Here is an 18,412-nt window from a genome sequence, read left to right on the forward strand (position 1 = left end):
AAAAACAATTGACTATTTTCGAACCTAGATTAAAAAATGCAGTTAATAAATACTGAAGACACTTTTAACTGTAATATTGTGTGAAATTATAGTCATTTGTTTAGTGACACCATCACTGGCAGTGGATTAGCTCTCCATAAAGCTAGGGGCTTTTATAGAAAATTTTCAGTTCAGCTCGGAAGCTAGGAGCACTCCCATCTCAACTTGACTCTCATCAAGTTGTGTTGTCGCCGTGGGAACTAGAGGCAGCAGAACGCAATGTACACTCCACTCTCTACTGCTGCCTACCTCCTAGGTCTTGCACTCAAAGCCTGCCATCCCAATTCCTGAATTCCTGAACCCACTTCAACTCACTTGCAGCTCGCTTCCAGGGACTCCAACTTACTTGTGCGGCTTGCAGCGGCTCTCCAGCTTACTCTTGCAGTGACCAGATCACTCCAGTGGCTCCCCAGCTCACACCTCAGCTCCAGCCACTGGCTTCTGTGATTCACTGACGTCCAGCTACCTGCTGCTGCAGCCCACTGACGCCCGGCTGCTACCTGCTGCTGCAGCCCACTGACGCCCGGCTGCTACCTGCTGCTGCGGCCCACTGACGCCCGGCTGCTACCTGCTGCTGCGGCCCACTGACGCCCAGCTGCTACCTGCTGCTGCGGGTCACTGACGCCCGGCTGCTACCTGCTACCTACAGCAAGAGTTACAGTTTGGGAATCCTGGCTGTAATATAGTAAAATACGTACTAAAAGTCAAGAATGTGCATTGATATACTCTCATTCTCTCATATCTTTTAACATATTTAAAAATTCTGAAGATTATCAGATTGAAATTAAAGTGCACTGCTTACAAACTTGAAACGAGTTTTAAAATACAGATGTTCTTAATAGTACATTGTCCTCCTACTCTCTTAGTACCACCTACTTTGGCAAAATTAGTTTTAACTGATAACTACTTCTTATGATGTAGTAATTTATGAAGATTTAATCGTTGGTTTATAATGGAAAAGAAATTGTCTTTAACCTTTTTACTTTATGAAGTCATTTTGTATTAGTTCGAATTATAAAATTAATTAGGCATGGAATGGTTTAGTATGAAATGGCTTATTGACTCATTTTTCGCTCTCTTGCTCTCCTTTGTATCTTCCTATTTGCATTTACATCATTTTGTTTTCTGAGAAAGTGATGCCAGTGCAATTTGTGATAAACGAATAGTTTTTTTTTTTTTCTTAAAAATATATCTGAGGATTGTGTGTTCAATCATAATCTGGTTAATAAACAGAAAGTAAAATTCTTTGATTTACATTTTATTTTTTTTTGTAAATTACTAAACAAAATGATTATCTGATGAAGCTGCTAAAAACATTTAGTTTCCATTTTCTATGTCCAAAACAGTTTCTGGTGATGGTGATGCTTTTCAACTTACAAAAGTTAAGTATTTCTATTATTTTATTTTCATGTTTCCTCAGCCATTGTAGTATAGAGCATCATCTACCCGGCACTGGATTCGTTTTTCTCATGGATTCCCGAAAACCCTTTTTATTTTATTCTTTTGCACTTAGATTTTTGATAATAGTAGTGAAAAAAAATATCAAGAGTTTTAATATACAGTACAGTGTTTTTAAAAAAATCAAATAGATATTAGTGTATGTTAACTGGAACCTAGCAAATTTATGTAGAATTAGCTGGAGTACCCGGTGTTGCCAGGTTGTATTTGATATATTTGAATATTCCGTCCTCATACATAATTATCTTATTGATTAAACAAAACATTAATTCATAATGGTTTCTTTCTCCACACATCCATGAGGTAGGAGCAGTAAGTGTGTATTATTTTAAAGAGGTCTCACCAGTAACCCTAATCCTCTTTTCTAGTTTAATCTTTTTTTTCTTTTAGTCTTACTTTTTTCAAAATATAAGAATTGCAATTATTATTTTATATTATAGTACATATCTGAAAACTGTTAAATCTCCTGTTTTCACTATTTAATGTACAGTATATATAAAGATGGCATTAGTAATCTATTCTGTTAATGAAATAATTAAAATTTAGTTTCAAGCAGTACATATATGAACAATGGTAAATGCACCTGTTGCATTAGTTGTGAAGAAGCTCTACATAAATAAAATTTTGGGTGTGGCCTCTAACAGGTGTGTAAATGTAGAGTTTTTCAGGACTTTCAATGTGTGAGCAACCAACATACAACTGGTCATGAGAAAAGCAAGGTGTTTGAAGTTTAAGTTCAACAACTTTGAGGCTTTGTCCTTTAGCCTTATTTATAGACATGACAAAAATTTAGCCTTATTTATAGACATGGCAAAAATTTAGCCTTATTTATAGACATGGCAAAAATTTAGCCTTATTTATAGACATGGCAAAAATTTAGCCTTATTTATAGACATGGCAAAAATTTAGCCTTATTTATAGACATGGCAAAAATTTAGCCTTATTTATAGACATGGCAAAAATTTAGCCTTATTTATAGACATGGCAAAAATTTAGCCTTATTTATAGACATGGCAAAAATTTAGCCTTATTTATAGACATGGCAAAAATTTAGCCTTATTTATAGACATGGCAAAAATTTAGCCTTATTTATAGACATGGCAAAAATTTAGCCTTATTTATAGACATGGCAAAAATTTAGCCTTATTTATAGACATGGCAAAAATTTAGCCTTATTTATAGACATGGCAAAAATTTAGCCTTATTTATAGACATGGCAAAAATTTAGCCTTATTTATAGACATGGCAAAAATTTAGCCTTATTTATAGACATGGCAAAAATTTAGCCTTATTTATAGACATGGCAAAAATTTAGCCTTATTTATAGACATGGCAAAAATTTAGCCTTATTTATAAACATGACAAAAATAATTTTATTGCGAATTGTAAACCTTTGAACTGAAATGGCATGTAAGAAGAAATAAGGGGAATCTAAGGAATTAAATTTCACCTTTAAAATTTCCAGTTATAATGGGTTCCAGAACAGTAATTTTCAAAGATTTTATTGCTAACCTTATGCCATTACACAGTGGATCAAGATTTCTTAATAATATAACTGGAACCCCAATATCAGGTTATGATGTGGCATTTCAGGCGGTTGTAGTGAATTCTACAGGAAATTCTACTGCCTGATATTCATCAATAACACAATCAATGGATTAATAACTCTTCCAAAAGATTATAATTGATGATAACAGCATCATTTCTAAGGGCCATCCAACATTGTGGGAATTTCTAGCAATGAAAACCTTAATCAGCAGTCACTAATTGAATTTACCGTCTGGCCACATGGTAATTTGTGCAGTTGAAGATCTCTATTCATTGTTATTGAACCAGTGCCAATGAAAAGGTGGTGATTTGAGAAAAGTGCTGCAGACTGATCATCAAATAAATGTGTCCTCATAATATTCTCCAAATTGAAAATCAAAAACGTGGTTACCACGCAGTATTGCATAAGTGTCAGACTCTCATATCATATTTTAAATGGAAAGAAAAAATTCAGGACAGGATCAAACATTCGATTCCCAAGGATAGCAGCATTTTGTCTGATAGATAAATCACTTATTGCAAACTATAACGTTCTGTTAGACCTATCTCTTTTTTACCATTCTAAGGGTAACTTATAGTAATATCATAATTAAATATTAATAATGTAAAGTTCTGGTGTAAGATGATTTCGGAATACAATGTAAAAAGAATAGTTATACTTACAATATTGTAATGACTTGACAACTGCCGCTTGGAACTTCTATCGGCATGGGGTGGATGAACATAAACTTTATAAAATTTATTGTTTTTGAGAAAATTCAAATTTTATTGAATTTTGTTTAAAAATAATGGACAAGACAACTTCTATTTATGCTTGAATAATTGTTTTCATATCAACCTTTTATTGGTTGATACTGACAACGAATATCACAGTTAAATTTGGGGTTGATAAGTTGTTTACCAGATATGAAAGGATATGGTATAATTTCAAAGCTAATGTAATCCCTGACAGCCATTTTGTTTTCACAACAGAGTAGTTAGTAATGCACATGCGTGTAAGTGAAGTAAGCAAATATGTTTTCAACTCCCCAATAGAAAAAAATGGGTTGTTTATTCCGAAAGCTGTTCTTAACATGAAGAGGTTGGGATGTTTGTTCTGAAAGCCATTAATATGGGGAGGTTAGGGTGTTTATTCCGAGAGCCGTTCTTAACATAGGAAGGTTGGGGGTGTTTATTGAAAAATCCGTTACACATATACGTTACTAATTCCTTGGTTGTGAAAAAAATGGCTGCCAACGATTGCATTAGCTTTTACGTTGGATAACAAATGTTTTCATATCTGGTAAACTACTTATCAGCCTCAAATTTAACTGATATTCGTTGTCAGCATACCTGAAAACCTATAAGTTGACATTTCGAATGTGAATGATGAGTTGTAGTTAATGTAAAAAATACCAAAAAATTTCTATTTTAATTAGACAGACCAATTATTTAAAAAGTGTCATTGAAATTAACATTTTTTTTCTCAAAATTTAATGATTTTTTTCTTTTATTAGTTACGAAAATTTCTAATTTTTATTAAAATAAACCTATTTTGTGTTGTCATAATGTTCTTAAAAATATTTGAATTTAGTAAATGTCTAAGGAAAACTTTCTAATGAACACAACAACGCATTCGAAAACGTTAGAATTTTGGTTTGAAATTAATATTTGCTTATCTAATTGATGAATGAATAAAAAATATATATAGGGATGTCTTCGACTTATTTCTTTATAAAAAAGACAGATAAATTATTCATAGAAAAAAGAAATTATTTGAAGTAAAGGAAAAGCTATTTAGAGAAAAGAAAATTATCTAAAGGGAACAGGAGTAATAATTTAATTTAAAGAAAAATAACATCATTAAAGTTAGGTTAGACTATAAATATTTCCAATTTCAAAATCTCAAACAATATTTACATTTTACATGAAAAAAATGAAGAAATAAAAGAAACATAGGAACCTGACATTAGCCCAAGTAAGTTTTTCTATCAAAACTGTACTTGGAATTTGTCCCCTGTCATAGAAGATTTTGTTAAGAAATGTATGAGTTTTTTCTTGAATTTTGTCTTCATTCGTGAAGAATTTCTGACAAAAAATAATTGTCAAAAAATATTTACTGTCTTAAAAGACAATAAAAAAAATCTATAAGAAATTAAGAAGAAATTTGATTTCTCTTGCCGTAAAATACATTTAAATATATTTCAAATCATGCAGATATTCACATTTATTAGTACAAAGACATGATAGCAAAAGTTTAAAAAAAAAAAAAAAAAAAAAAAAGACTTGGTGCCATCAACTAGAATCAAAACCAAAACATTCAGCATTTCTGCTGTGTTCTCTACCAAAATTTTAGTATCGAGAGAACTATAATAAAGTCTAAATATTAAAATACTTGGACAAATGCATTTTTTATGAGCATGTGCAGAAAAAATTAAAAACATGTCAGCCGGTTGAAATCAACATTTCGCGTTTCGACTTGCCAATTAGTCTATACCTGTTATTCATCAATCCAAACAAAGATTTTCCTTGTTATAAACCATTCTTGGTGTATAATTATTACTTCCTGTTAATTTCCGTGTTTTGTGACCAGTAGTTTAAGAGTTTACCTATTAGATATTTGTGCACACACACACACACATCTACTGTTTTATTTATATAGATTATAATTGATTGGCAAATTTTGGTAAATTAACAATGGAGAAATTGGGGAGGGTGCTATTAATAATAGCTTCCACAAAACTCAGTAAAAGTTAACTTTGTATTACCTTGTATATTTTTGAAGTGTGAAAACTGATTGTGACATTTATTGTATGAATTTGTTATCGATAAGTTAACTTATTGAACAACAAAAAACTTCAGATAACGTCAGAGTAAAATAATAGAAAAAAAAAAATAACTTGCCAAAAGAGCCCCTCAGAGTTAGTAACTCTGAGGGGCCTTTGCCACTTGGACTTTGGATTAGTGATAGGTACATCTTTTTTTTTCTTTTTTTTTTTTTTTTTACACAAGGAATGAAGTTCCAATAACTAAAAATTCATTTTGTTTCTAGTATATGGAAAAAGTTTTAAACAAAATTTAATTTAAAAAAACAAACAAAATAATTTCAGAATGTATATAGAAAGCAATTTCAGAAGTATACAAGTTGGTAGAAAATTAACTTTTAATGCATTTAATTAGTTATTTGTTACATGAAATTTATTTTAATATCTCAACTGTTGACTATACAACTTCACCCAAATTTCCTTTTAAAAGGGTGCCAAATCTATCACCTAAACTATGGCTTCATTAGGTTCTAATTAAAATGTCTTCGGCTAAACACAAATGTTTTTAGCAGCAAAGACAAATCAATTGATGTACAATCAGAGCGACTAATAACCAAACAAAATGTCGTTAAACTTGGTAACAAATTTAAATTTGTTTGAGGGCTTGTCACATTTGCCTGGCTTCTTAGTCCGACCATTTCGATGGCAGTTTCTACAAGATAATTTAAAAATAGTTTGTTTTGAATGAATCTAATAAATTAGTTTCATTTTTCAGAGAGACTTTATTATCACTTATGATTCTGGCTTTTGCATGTGTGTCACCTTCAGGTTTACTTCAGTTTCTAGCAGAACAAGTTACCTGTAAAGAAAATGTCCATCCTTCTTTACACTTCCTTATTTTAATTTTCATCACACATTCATTCAGCTAAGTCGGTAACAACGATTTAAAGGGAGAAAAGAATTTAAATAATTGGATTTTACTTTTATTTAAAAAATATATTTTATAAACGCCAAGATCATTGAAAATGCAGCCATAACACTAATCATGAAGATGAAACTAGTTATAGTTATTAAAGTAGAATGGGGGGGGGGGGGTGTTGGAGACAATAAGGCTGAAACTTAGTATTTATTTTCACTAGAAGCAACCCTGTGGAAGTTCCATGGTGCTATTTGCATCAATCTGTAGAATTTACTGCTAAAAATAATATTCCTTTTGGAATAATAAATATCTGCCAGGGTCAGTACTATTAAAAAGAAACGACTTTTTCTCCCATAAAATTAACTGTCACTGTCAGCTAAATATTCTTTAAATAAATAAAACGAATATGTCTCTTCTATATTTATTTCATATTATCACATTTTTTTTTTATTATAAACATAATTATCAAGATATTCAAATCAATAAACGGATGTCACATCTTCAACTTATATATTTGTACTCTTTACTAAGTTGATGGGGTGACATAATTTCAATTTGGAACAACTTATTTTAAAATGTAACTTTTATTTTTTTAGATATATGTACAAACTTCATGTGTGTTATATTTATTGAGAAAGTTAATTCCATTCACAAAACATCAAAGTGAATAGTATGTCTAGTTTAAAATTTTAACGAAAAAGCTGTTTAAAATTTTTTTAAGTCTCCAAGATTAATAAAATATTATTTTAATCACATATACTTACTATTAAAAAGGGAGAAAATTATGAAAATGAGCCCTTTTTTAAAAAAATGAATAAAATTAACTTTTCTAAATTCAGTTGTACTTGATTTTTACTTAAAGCCAAAAACAAGGTCATGGTTAAATGCTCAGTTAAGGTTAAGGGTGACCGATCAACTGACACAGCCAATTATAGATATGTGATGTTCACCTATTAAAAAGGATAACTAGAATAAAATAATTAAAAATTTGATAACTCCTTATGAATTTGTATATTTCTGTGATATATATTGTAATCAAGCATAATAGATCTGTGGTTTGTGGGACAGTTCTGATTTTTTGAGAAATTAAAACAAGCTTTTGTCTTTATATATGCATTTCCGCATCTCAGGAGTTTTGTCCATCAGTCGAAAACACTTTTATTTGAAATCGTATTTTGTTGGTCTGTCACACTGATGCTTGATGCTTTTCCTTCCCCAGGGATATTTGAAAGTGCTTAGTATCTTCAGTCGCAGTATGCACTCAACATACTTCCAAGATTTCTCCTGAATCTTTTACATCTCCTCAAAATTCAAACTGTTTTCAAGTCCGGTTTTACTTTATGCCACTGTGATTTTGACATGGCGATTAATAGCACTCAAGTGTTTGTTCTCCACCACATAAATTGATATTTTCCACTTTGTCATGTATCTTTCCTTTGTTTTTTCTTCAAAATATTATCCGAATTATCCTGGAATTATAATCTAGGTATTTATTTATTTTTTTTAACGGTTTGGTTTATGCCTTTTATAATTAGCATATGAGCTATATTATTTATTGGAAACATACGGCTATTGTAAATTTTGCCAAATGGAAGTAGGTTTATACCGTTTCCAGCAGTATCAGTATGATAATCACTAGTATATATTTATCTGAGTTTGAACTAGCAAAACTCTTCTGAATGCTATATTACTAAGTTTACTCTGATATAGAATCCGTGTATTGTTTATATCCCATTGCTATGACAACTGCTACATTTTTATACATTAAAAATTGAGTATTGCAGAAGCTATAAATACTACTTTTCTAAAATCAATTGATATGACATTTAGTTATTGACTATAAATTGATGTCACGAAATAGACTTTTTTGTCATATAAAACTGGCCTATTTATCTCTTAGTCTTTTTTTTTTTAATCAATGCTGCAATTTAATGATTTAATGAGTACATTGATCTTCATAGTGTTTTTCTGCTATAAAATTTATCAAACAAATACTGTACAAAATATTTTATAGTTGCAATAAAATCTGTTTGAACCCTAAAATTTATTTAATGTTATAATATAGTTCTTTGATAAGCTATGGGTGTTATTAACCTGTTATGGTTGATTGAGTCCAGATAACTTTTCTTTTTAATGGGTTGCTGAACATTAATAAAAGAGAAGGATTCTGTCTCTTCTGACCTGGAGCAATGGTAAAAAGTTGGTTAATTTTCTCCTTTCACCACCAACATTCAGATCCGCAATTTGCCCCAATTTAAATGAATGAAAAAAGCAGGGCCTACTTTGAACTTTTGAGACTGACTTTCACCTCCGACTTGAGATTGGAGGACTTGTATCAAATCTTTTGCTAAGATCGATAGAAAATAGTTGTATCATTCTATCACTCCAGAATGTATCTTGTGCCTGATGTAACCTCTACTGTTTCATTTTACTTAAGCTAAAATCTTTCCTGGTCCTAACACTTGATCTCCATATGAGAAACATAGATATTCAGATATTAAAGTTCTCCTTTACATCTCAAGTACTGAGTTAGTAAAGATGTTAAGAACATAATTTTCCTTTCCTCAATTGAATATTGAAATATGTGATAGTATATCTTCTTTGTAGTCTCTTGGTCTTACCAAATTCCAGGACAAGAATTCATCTAGCCTGGTGGAGTATCCAGCTTTGTACTGTTACTTGAGGTGACATCACGTGGAGAAGGTACACCGTTCCTTATAAAAACCATTATAAATAAGTGTGGGTTAGCTATACTGAGAAGATCTTATTTCGGCCATGAATACTATGTGATTTTAAATATTTAGTAAGGTTTTTCTTCTAGGGAAAAGTATGTTCATGTCAGGTTGTCCTGACAAATCTCCTGTACAGACCGACCTTAGATACTCGAGGATAGTGTCTATTAGGTATTCAAGCTCTATCTGTTTAAACATCAAATATGACATAATATGGAGTTGTCACATCCTGAGCACCTCTCTTGACTTGACAGAGTACAAAACTGACTTCAAAAATCTAGTGTGGGTATGTCCTCTTCTTTCCTACAATCACTCTCTCACAGAAAAGGTTTTTGGGTAGTTTTTCTCTGCTACGATATTCATGGTAGATACCTGTAAAACATTCATAACAAAAACTCATCTAACTACAACTAATATGAAAGAGTTCTCTTTCTCCCTCTTTGTACTTAGAATTAAACGAAACTTCCATGAATAAAGTTTATTTCCGAGACATACTTGTCTTTGGAACACAATAGTGTGGGACTGTTTCCTAGCTGACTACAATATGGTTGTTTCCAAGTTCAATGCAAACAAATTCTTGTTGAGTCGTCTTCTTGTTACGAATCCTCACAGTACAGGCGACTGGGGGGGGCGGTCACCTGTGAATTTATTATCCCTTTGACACTTCCTTCTTTGGAGGAAGCTGATTCAACATGCCTAGGGTAAATACAACAAACAAACAATCATCGTGGTGCTGTCTCATCATCCACCCGACAAACACATTTTATTCCTTATAGAATAGTGGTAACTCGTTAGTAAAAAATAAAAATGTCCCTATCTTAGAGGACTTTATATAATAGTTTTATTCTTCATTAAATTTTAAACTTCGACTGTTGATATAGATTAAAGTTTCTCCTGTCTACTGCACGTGATTAAACTCAACTAATGAGATATCTACTTTCATTTATTCCAGTGAGTTGAAATGAAGATCCCTTGTTAATCATACCTAAGTAATCTTTTGTGTTTTGGCAAATCATTTAGATACACTTTGTTTGACTCTAAAAGCATCTGTGCATTTTTGATTGCCTGTGTATCTATGTAATCGTGCTATTTTTTTAAATAGTATTTTCAAATTAAATTCAATTTTTATGATAATTTTGCTTATTAAATTGTTAGATGAAAGTACAGAATAGTTACAAAACACCCTCCCCATGTTTCTAAATAAATGTTATTTCAGCATGGTAACATAGATGCACAAGTACACATTTTTTATACAATAATTTAAATAAAAAAAAATTTTTTTATAAAATAATTTTTATTTATACATAATTTATTACAAAATGCACTTGTTTTAATCAAAGATGGAGTATTATCAGGCGAGGATATAAATAAAAGGTTTGTTATTTTTGTGTGATGATATACAATATTGGATTAAAACATAAGTACACTCATGTAGCAAACTGTATTTTGTATAAATAAAAATTGTTTTATATATATATATATATATATATATATATATAAAATCTACTTGTTATTGAGCGCTATTTATTAAATAGTATAAGATTTACTGGATTGATTTTCTGAAAAAGTTACACACTGAGTTGGGCAAAACCATTTATTAAACTCCAAAAAAGTTGAAGGTTCTTCCATAATATCCGGCTTTTCTTGGTTTGAATCTGGACTATTGAGATGTTGATTCAACTCTGCAGTTACTTTGGTGGCAGTAATCCAGGGATTTGCTTTCCATAATGCATTTTAATGCCGTTAGTTTGCATCAGTAAATTTAGAAGTCCAGACGGACTAATTCTGGTTGGTTGGCAGTTTATTTATTTATTTATTTTTTTCTTCTTGAATTCTGTCATGGTATTTGATATGGTAGCTTTCAAAAACCGAGCTGTTCAACTGCTTTTGTGATTGAAGCAATAACAATTTAGTCCTTTTCAAACTCAATTCGGTTTCACATTTTTACTTTAATGGTGTCAAAATCTGAAAATGAATTACAAATGTAAAGTCAAATAGATAAAAAAAAGATTTTTAATGAATATAAACTCCTATAATCAATATTATTGACATACTGAGTCATTTATATATTGGAGTAAAATTTGTATTGTTCTAATTTTGTTTGCCCAACTCCTGCATGTATCATATATATATGTATGTATATATAATATGTGTGTGTGTGTGTACACACGGTCATTCTAAAAGTAAGCCTATTCTTTTTAACTCAAAAAGCTAAGCTACAAAGATGAGTGGTTCCATTGAAATGAGTGACCTTTTATGCCTCAGAAGTTATTTTTCTACATAGTCACCACCATTCTCAATGCACTTTTGACAGGAATTTAATGATGCATCTCTGCTTCTGACACATGTCCATGGCACAGGTTGCTTTTTTAGAGTCTCATAGTATCAATATCTACAACAGAGATGAAACTTTCAGGTTATGAATGCATAAGTTCAGTCATAATTATACTGCAGTATGCGATCCCCTCGTACGTTTGGACCGAATAAAAATAATTAGTAAGCATTACTTTTTGAGCATCTCCTATGCGTACTAAAGTTAGGTTTGTCAGTATTTCATTCTCTAAGGCTTGATTCCATATATATATATATATATATATATATATATATATATATATATATATAATATACACTTTAATCACACAAAATACATATTAAAATATTCTTTAGTTTTAGGATTAAGTTATTGAAAGAAAAAATCAATTTCAAGTGTTCTAATATGCAAGTGACTCAAAAAGTCCCTTATCTCTTACTAAGATTCTGTCTATTACTCTCATCCTTTCTCACTGTATCTTGTTTATACTCCAACTGTCTGATTTTATAGTTTCTATACTCTTGCTTCCACCTCTCAAGCAGAAAATTGAAAGTTCATTATAAATGAAGTGAAATATTTACACAAATATTAACAAGTTAGAAAAGCATTTCATCCAAGGCATGAAAATTGTTAAACAAAATGTTTTTTATTATAGGCTTTAAAAATAAAGGTACAAGATTTAATTTGAAATTTATTTATTTTCAAAATGCACTTTTATAAATTTTACATATTTAATTTAAATTGAATCAAAAAATTACCTTGGATTTATTTTATGTAATGTACATTCTGTTTCACTTTAAAAAAAAAATCATTGAAAATTTTATATCTATATCATTAATTGCTAGATGAAAGATAATGTTTTTAAAGTGCACCAAAATGTATGTTGCATAAAATAAATCTAAGGTAATTCTTTTATTCAATTTAAATTAAATTTTTATACCTTACTTTATGAAATTTATAAAAGTGCACTTTGAAGATACATAAATTTCAAATTGAATCTTGTATCTTTATTTTTAAAGCCTATAGTAAAAACATTTTGTTTAACAATTTTCATGCCTTGGATGAAATGCTTTTCTAACTTGTATCTTATCTTTTTAAGATTATATTTTAAAACTCTCCTTCTCTCTCTTTCAGTTTGTATTTCTCCTCACACCACAACTCATTTTTGCAACCCCCTCTTTGGATTATTACAAGTCTGAATATTCTCCCCGTTTCAGTTTGTATTTCTCCTCACACCACAACTCATTTTTGCAACACCTTTTTGTAATACAGGTTTGAATAATGAGAAAATCTTAATTTTTTTTTTAACAAAAACTTTAAAATAACTTTTTTAGATTAAATTTTTAAAATTTCTTTCAGAATAGAAAATCTTTAAAATTTAATAAGGAACATATTTCATATAGGTTTCATTAACAAATATTCAGTACATAATGAGAAAAATAGAGATGAAAATTTCAAAAGGAGTGTATAACTGGTTAGGGTCAATAGTAGTCCTCGCCAGTGAAAGACTTTGTTATTGTATTATTATTTAAAACATTTTGTGTCCTGCTCTTTCACGCGAGGACTAATAATATTTGAGAGATTAAATTTTTCTTTAGTTTTTTAAATTAAGCTGGCTTTGCAAACTCATTTTTTTCTGATTCAAACAATTTAACCTGAACACAATAAGTGACCCAATATAGCCCTACATAGTCTGAGTAATATGCGACAATATATATGAATTTATAAGGCGAATTGTGTAGTTTTACAAGTCAAGAATCAAAGTATACAATCATAAAGCCTTAACTATAATATAGATAAAAATGAAAATCTACAAAAATATAATCACAAAATAATCTGATGTAATGAAGTCTGAAAATGCAGTTTCATTTCCTTGTTTTTTCTTCTGCCAAAAAGTAAATCCAACATTATTAGAAGATATTGATTTATTCCACAGCAGATTTACTTAAATTTGATTTAACATTTTGTAGAAAGTTAAGTTTTATGCGTAATCAAGAAGTAAGATTTACGCATTTTATTTTGACGTTATTTATGCAATTTTTTGTCATATTTTTTATTTAGATTTTTAAGTGTTTTTTTCCCCCTCTTTTTACAGGAGCCAAAGTTGCACAATATGCTGGGAGTAATTTGCACAAAAGAATAGTAAATAATGAATATTATAGTAAGTAAAAAAAAAAAAAAATGAATTTTCTATTCTATATCTTATAAATCTATATATACCCTTACATACCAATTTGCCTCATCATTCTATTGATAATACTTGCATCTTTTACAATGCGGTTTGCAAATCATGTTAGCTGTAAAATTGTTTGTTTTTAAATTTTAATGTTTTTACTTTTATTCACATAAACATATTGACACTGAAGATAATAAGCCATATTTATAGAGGGAGGCAACCTGGGCGGGAAATTAGGCAGCAAGATGTTTGTTTACATTATATTTAATTTTCTGCATGTTGATATAGTTGGGAGCAAAGAGAGAATTCCAAAGGCTCGCAGTTTGAAGGAAGAAGTAGGGTAGAAAATCTTCTGGCATTTAAGACCTCTACAGTGAAAAAGTGTGAGTTTATTGCTAATTGATGGTGGGAGGGGGTGGATGTAGATTCATTGGAGCATATTTCATCAAAGTATTTGTAAAACCAACATATGGATGCAATATGTGGTGAAATATCCAGATCCAAGCAAGAATACAAAGATGGACAGCTCTCCTCCACATAGATACGTCAATCATTTATTCGTGAAAATCAGATTTTTAGTTACACAATAAACCAAATAATCTCTACTTTTCTCCATCTCTCCATAAATCTAGCCCAGTCTAATAATATGAAACTGACAATTATATAGTTGTAGAAAATAAAATATAGATTTAAATATGTCATCTAAGAAAATGTAATTAATGTAAATGCATTGAAAAAAATAAGAAAAAAGCACTGAGTGTCAAGATAAATTTGTTAGAATAAACCAAAAGAAAAATTACTTAAAGGAAATAGTGAAATAAATAACTTTCATAATAGATGTTGTATACATGTCATTATCTGTGCTTTTTTTTGTTCACCCCCAAACAACGCATATTGCTACTTGAATGGAAGAAATTTGGGATCATGTTTAAGAGGAAACTATGGGGAATTGAGCAGCAAGATGTCTGTTATTTTTTAACTTCTGCAGGTTTGTAAGGAACAGGGAGGAAATTCCAAAGCTTAGCAGTTTGAGGGAAGAAACTATTAGAGTACAAAGCTTCCCAGCATTTTGGCACCTCTACAGTGAATAGGTGGGATTTTGCTGCTTGTCAAGTTAGTTGGGAGTATGTTGAGGGGGGGCACAAGTACTATGAGTTCATCGCATCAGGTCATATTCCATTAAAGTAACTGTAAAAGAAGCACAGGATGCAACATTGTGACAAGCAGACAGGTTCAACTTGGTCGAAAGTATGGGATATATTAGATATGAGATGCTGATTTAGTATTATTAGACTGGGCTAATGTTCAGAAGAGCTGGAGAAACACATAATGGATGAGCCTTTCCATATCTGATTTGTATAAATAAACTGGGAGGAGGATCACCCGGCGTTGCCTGGTCGTAAAAAAACACAAAACAAAAAAAAAAACAGGACTTTGGTGACATCAGTCAGAAACAAAACCAAAAGCAAAATTTTGTAAACAAAAAAATATGATGCGTGTTGGGTGCGAACGTGCATAACTCAAGTTAGCAAATAAACGTTTTATCGATGGGGCCAGGAGGACACAGATGTTATAATGTCATAAATTTAGCTTTATAAAATGGAAGAACATAATGACGGTTAGCACAAGTATGATTTGCAAACTGCGTCGAAAGCAAGATTTTTTTATCCGACCCAACCCTTTCAAACAAAACAAGCTTTCTACATGAAATAATCAATTTTTTTTTTCCAATTTTTTGGTATTTTTGTGTGAGAGATCACTCTTTCTAATGATGCTGTGTTCATGCCTGTACGATGTGGATGACAACAGTTTTTAGCAGACATATGAAAACACACATGCACACGTTTGATCTTTATTTAATAGATGAAGTACTGTTGTCATATCTGGACAGGTGTCATTAATAACATTTTATTCTTGCTTTGACAGAGTACAAAATCAACTTGGCAATGTAGTGGGAGATGATCTCTTCCCTACAACCCCTTTTATCACAGAAGAAATGTTGTGAGTCTCTATTAGTCTTTCTGTATTAGGTGTTTGACCGAGTTCCAACATCTCTAAAACATTCACAGCAAAAACTTGTCTAGCTACAGCCACTGCAAAGAACTTTGCTTTTTTTTTCTGTGTATCTAAAATCAAACAGAACTTCCATGAAGTTTTTTTTTTTTTTTTTTCGAGTACTTCTTCTTTATGGAACGTGGTAGAATGGGGCTGTGCAACATAATCATTTTGAAGTCAAGTTTTAACAAATGCTTATCAAGCCATCCACTTGGGTTATCAAATTCTGCGCAGTCCACTCCTCATTTCCAACTGTCTCATAGTATTGATCTTCTCACAACTGACAATTTTGTTAACTCTTATTCTCGAGTGGTTTTTATCTTTAGTAGTACTAAAAATAAGAGTATGTATTTAAATTGTAATAAGCATTACTGTGGATAATGGTTAATTTTAGATCCTTATAATACTTGTTCAATTATCAAGGAAGACACCATTTCTTCTCATGCTGCATTATTTCATGTCTATTAAATTTCCAGTTCAGTTCCTAGTAATAATACACTTATAGTAACTATATATAACTGTCTTGATAGGAAAGCTATGTATTCTTTTCTTTGACCCAGACTTTTATAATTATTTTTCAGAGACAAACCACTCAGACGTTATTAATGAGATTACTAATTTGTATGTGTTAACATTACACGGTGAATGACTGGCAGATGATGATTTGTTAACAATATTTATTACTTGAAAAAAGTATTTAAAAAAAAGTATAAAAAGTCATATCTAGTATGTATCTGAATGTAAATTTTGCATAAAAGAATATGAATTTTTTTTTTCTTTTTTTGACTCAAAATAACTAAACTCTGGAAGATGTCAATGTTCATCTGTAACTTGTCAGGTGGAAAAGAAATCATAATATGCATTATTTACATTATTTGGAGTACTGTTCATATTTTGATTGTCATTTTCACAACTTTTCGGCTGATGTAATCTTCAGCCTTCTTCACGTGCATCTTGTCGAACTTGGGAATCTTTCTGTCGAACAGAATTTTGAATGGAACCCTTTATTTAATCCACAAGGGTAAAATGCTGCCATTTCATCAGCCATAACCAGATAAGTTTTAAGTAATTTACAATTGTATTCAATGTATCATCCGCACTAAACCTTGAACCTTCAAATTCCAGAAAAGTGCCACTTACAATTGAATTTTACCTCATACTTTATCCTTTACACCACGGATTCTTACATACAGATTCCAGAGTTTGACACAAAGCTTCTTTAATTTGACATAAAAACTGACACAACTTTCATGTTTTGGCAGATGTAACCTTTGATATTCTTCAAGTGTCCCTTGTCAAATTCTGCCAAGCTCTGTAATCTGCATGTAAAAATCCATAGTGTAAAAGATAAAGTATAAGGTAAAATTCAATTGTAAGTGGCACTCTTCTGGAATTTGGAGATTCAATGCTCAGTGTAGATGATACTCCGAATACAATGAAAAGATTTGATCATTAAGTGGTACATACCAATGAAAACATAGTTGGTTTTAACATTCATTTTACATGCTGTCATACATTGGATGACTTTCAGAAATTAACCTCCAGAGTAACCTATCTCTAGGTCTTTATCCGCTTTTCCTTTTTATCACGTCTTTTCGTTTTTCTTGGCCTTCCCCTGTGAACTGAACATGCTACCACAACTGTTCTACATCTACTTACCTAAAATTTTCTATCCATTTTTTCAACGTGGCCATTCGATTGAAGTTTACTTTTCACTCATCTCCCTATACTGTCCAGATTTAATCTTCCTCTGAGGTTATCAGAACTAAGCCTGTCTTTAAGAGTTGCATTACACATCAATATGGATTTAGGCAAGCTCGTTCCACAGCAGACATTCTAACTGTAATCTCCGAGCATATATACCATTCACTTGACAAAGCAGGGGAGGGTAGAGCAGTAACTCTAGATATATCTAAGGCTTTTGACAGGGTATGGCACAAAGGTCTTCTCAGGAAAATCAGATCATACGGTATCACTGGAAGAATACTTAACATAATTAAATCCTTCTTAGATAAGAGAAAAATCCAGGTTGTCCTCGATGGCCGTACATCTAAACAATATGATATAAATGCAGGAGTGCCTCAGGGGTCTATCCTTGGACCTCTATTATTCCTAATATTCATAAATGACCTCCCTGACAAAATTGTCTGTAAGATCGGTATATATGCTGATGACACCACGCTCTATAACAGACACGACAGGAAAACAAATGAACACATATCTAAAGGAATGGCAGAAACACTAGAGAATCACCTCCAATCTGTAGTGGAATGAGGACAAAAATGGATGGTCACATTCAATGCTGCCAAGATTAAACTTGTTTCCTTTAATAACCACAAGAACCTTCCCTACCACCAATAGCAATGGCTAAAGACTCTTTATCTGAAAGCACATCTTTTAAACTCCTCGGCCTAGTGTTCACAGGAAACA

The 18,412-nt window shown here is 31.2% G+C and overlaps 1 protein-coding gene across 8 annotated transcripts in view; it reads left to right on the top strand.

The window, feature by feature from the left end:
* Window positions 1-18,412, top strand: part of LOC145259827 (putative protein phosphatase 2C T23F11.1) — a 338,384-nt gene that overhangs the window by 270,231 nt on the left and 49,741 nt on the right. For all 8 annotated transcript variants that reach the window (XM_080117697.1, XM_080117681.1, XM_080117664.1 and 5 more), the window contains one exon: window positions 13,847-13,912. In XM_080117697.1, coding sequence (XP_079973823.1) covers window positions 13,847-13,912 — 66 coding nt within the window. The remainder of the gene's footprint in view (window positions 1-13,846; window positions 13,913-18,412) is intronic.

This window comes from Euprymna scolopes, chromosome 3 (genome assembly GCF_053919585.1).
Source record: "Euprymna scolopes isolate OS-2025 chromosome 3, ASM5391958v1, whole genome shotgun sequence".
NCBI lineage: Eukaryota > Metazoa > Mollusca > Cephalopoda > Sepiida > Sepiolidae > Euprymna > Euprymna scolopes.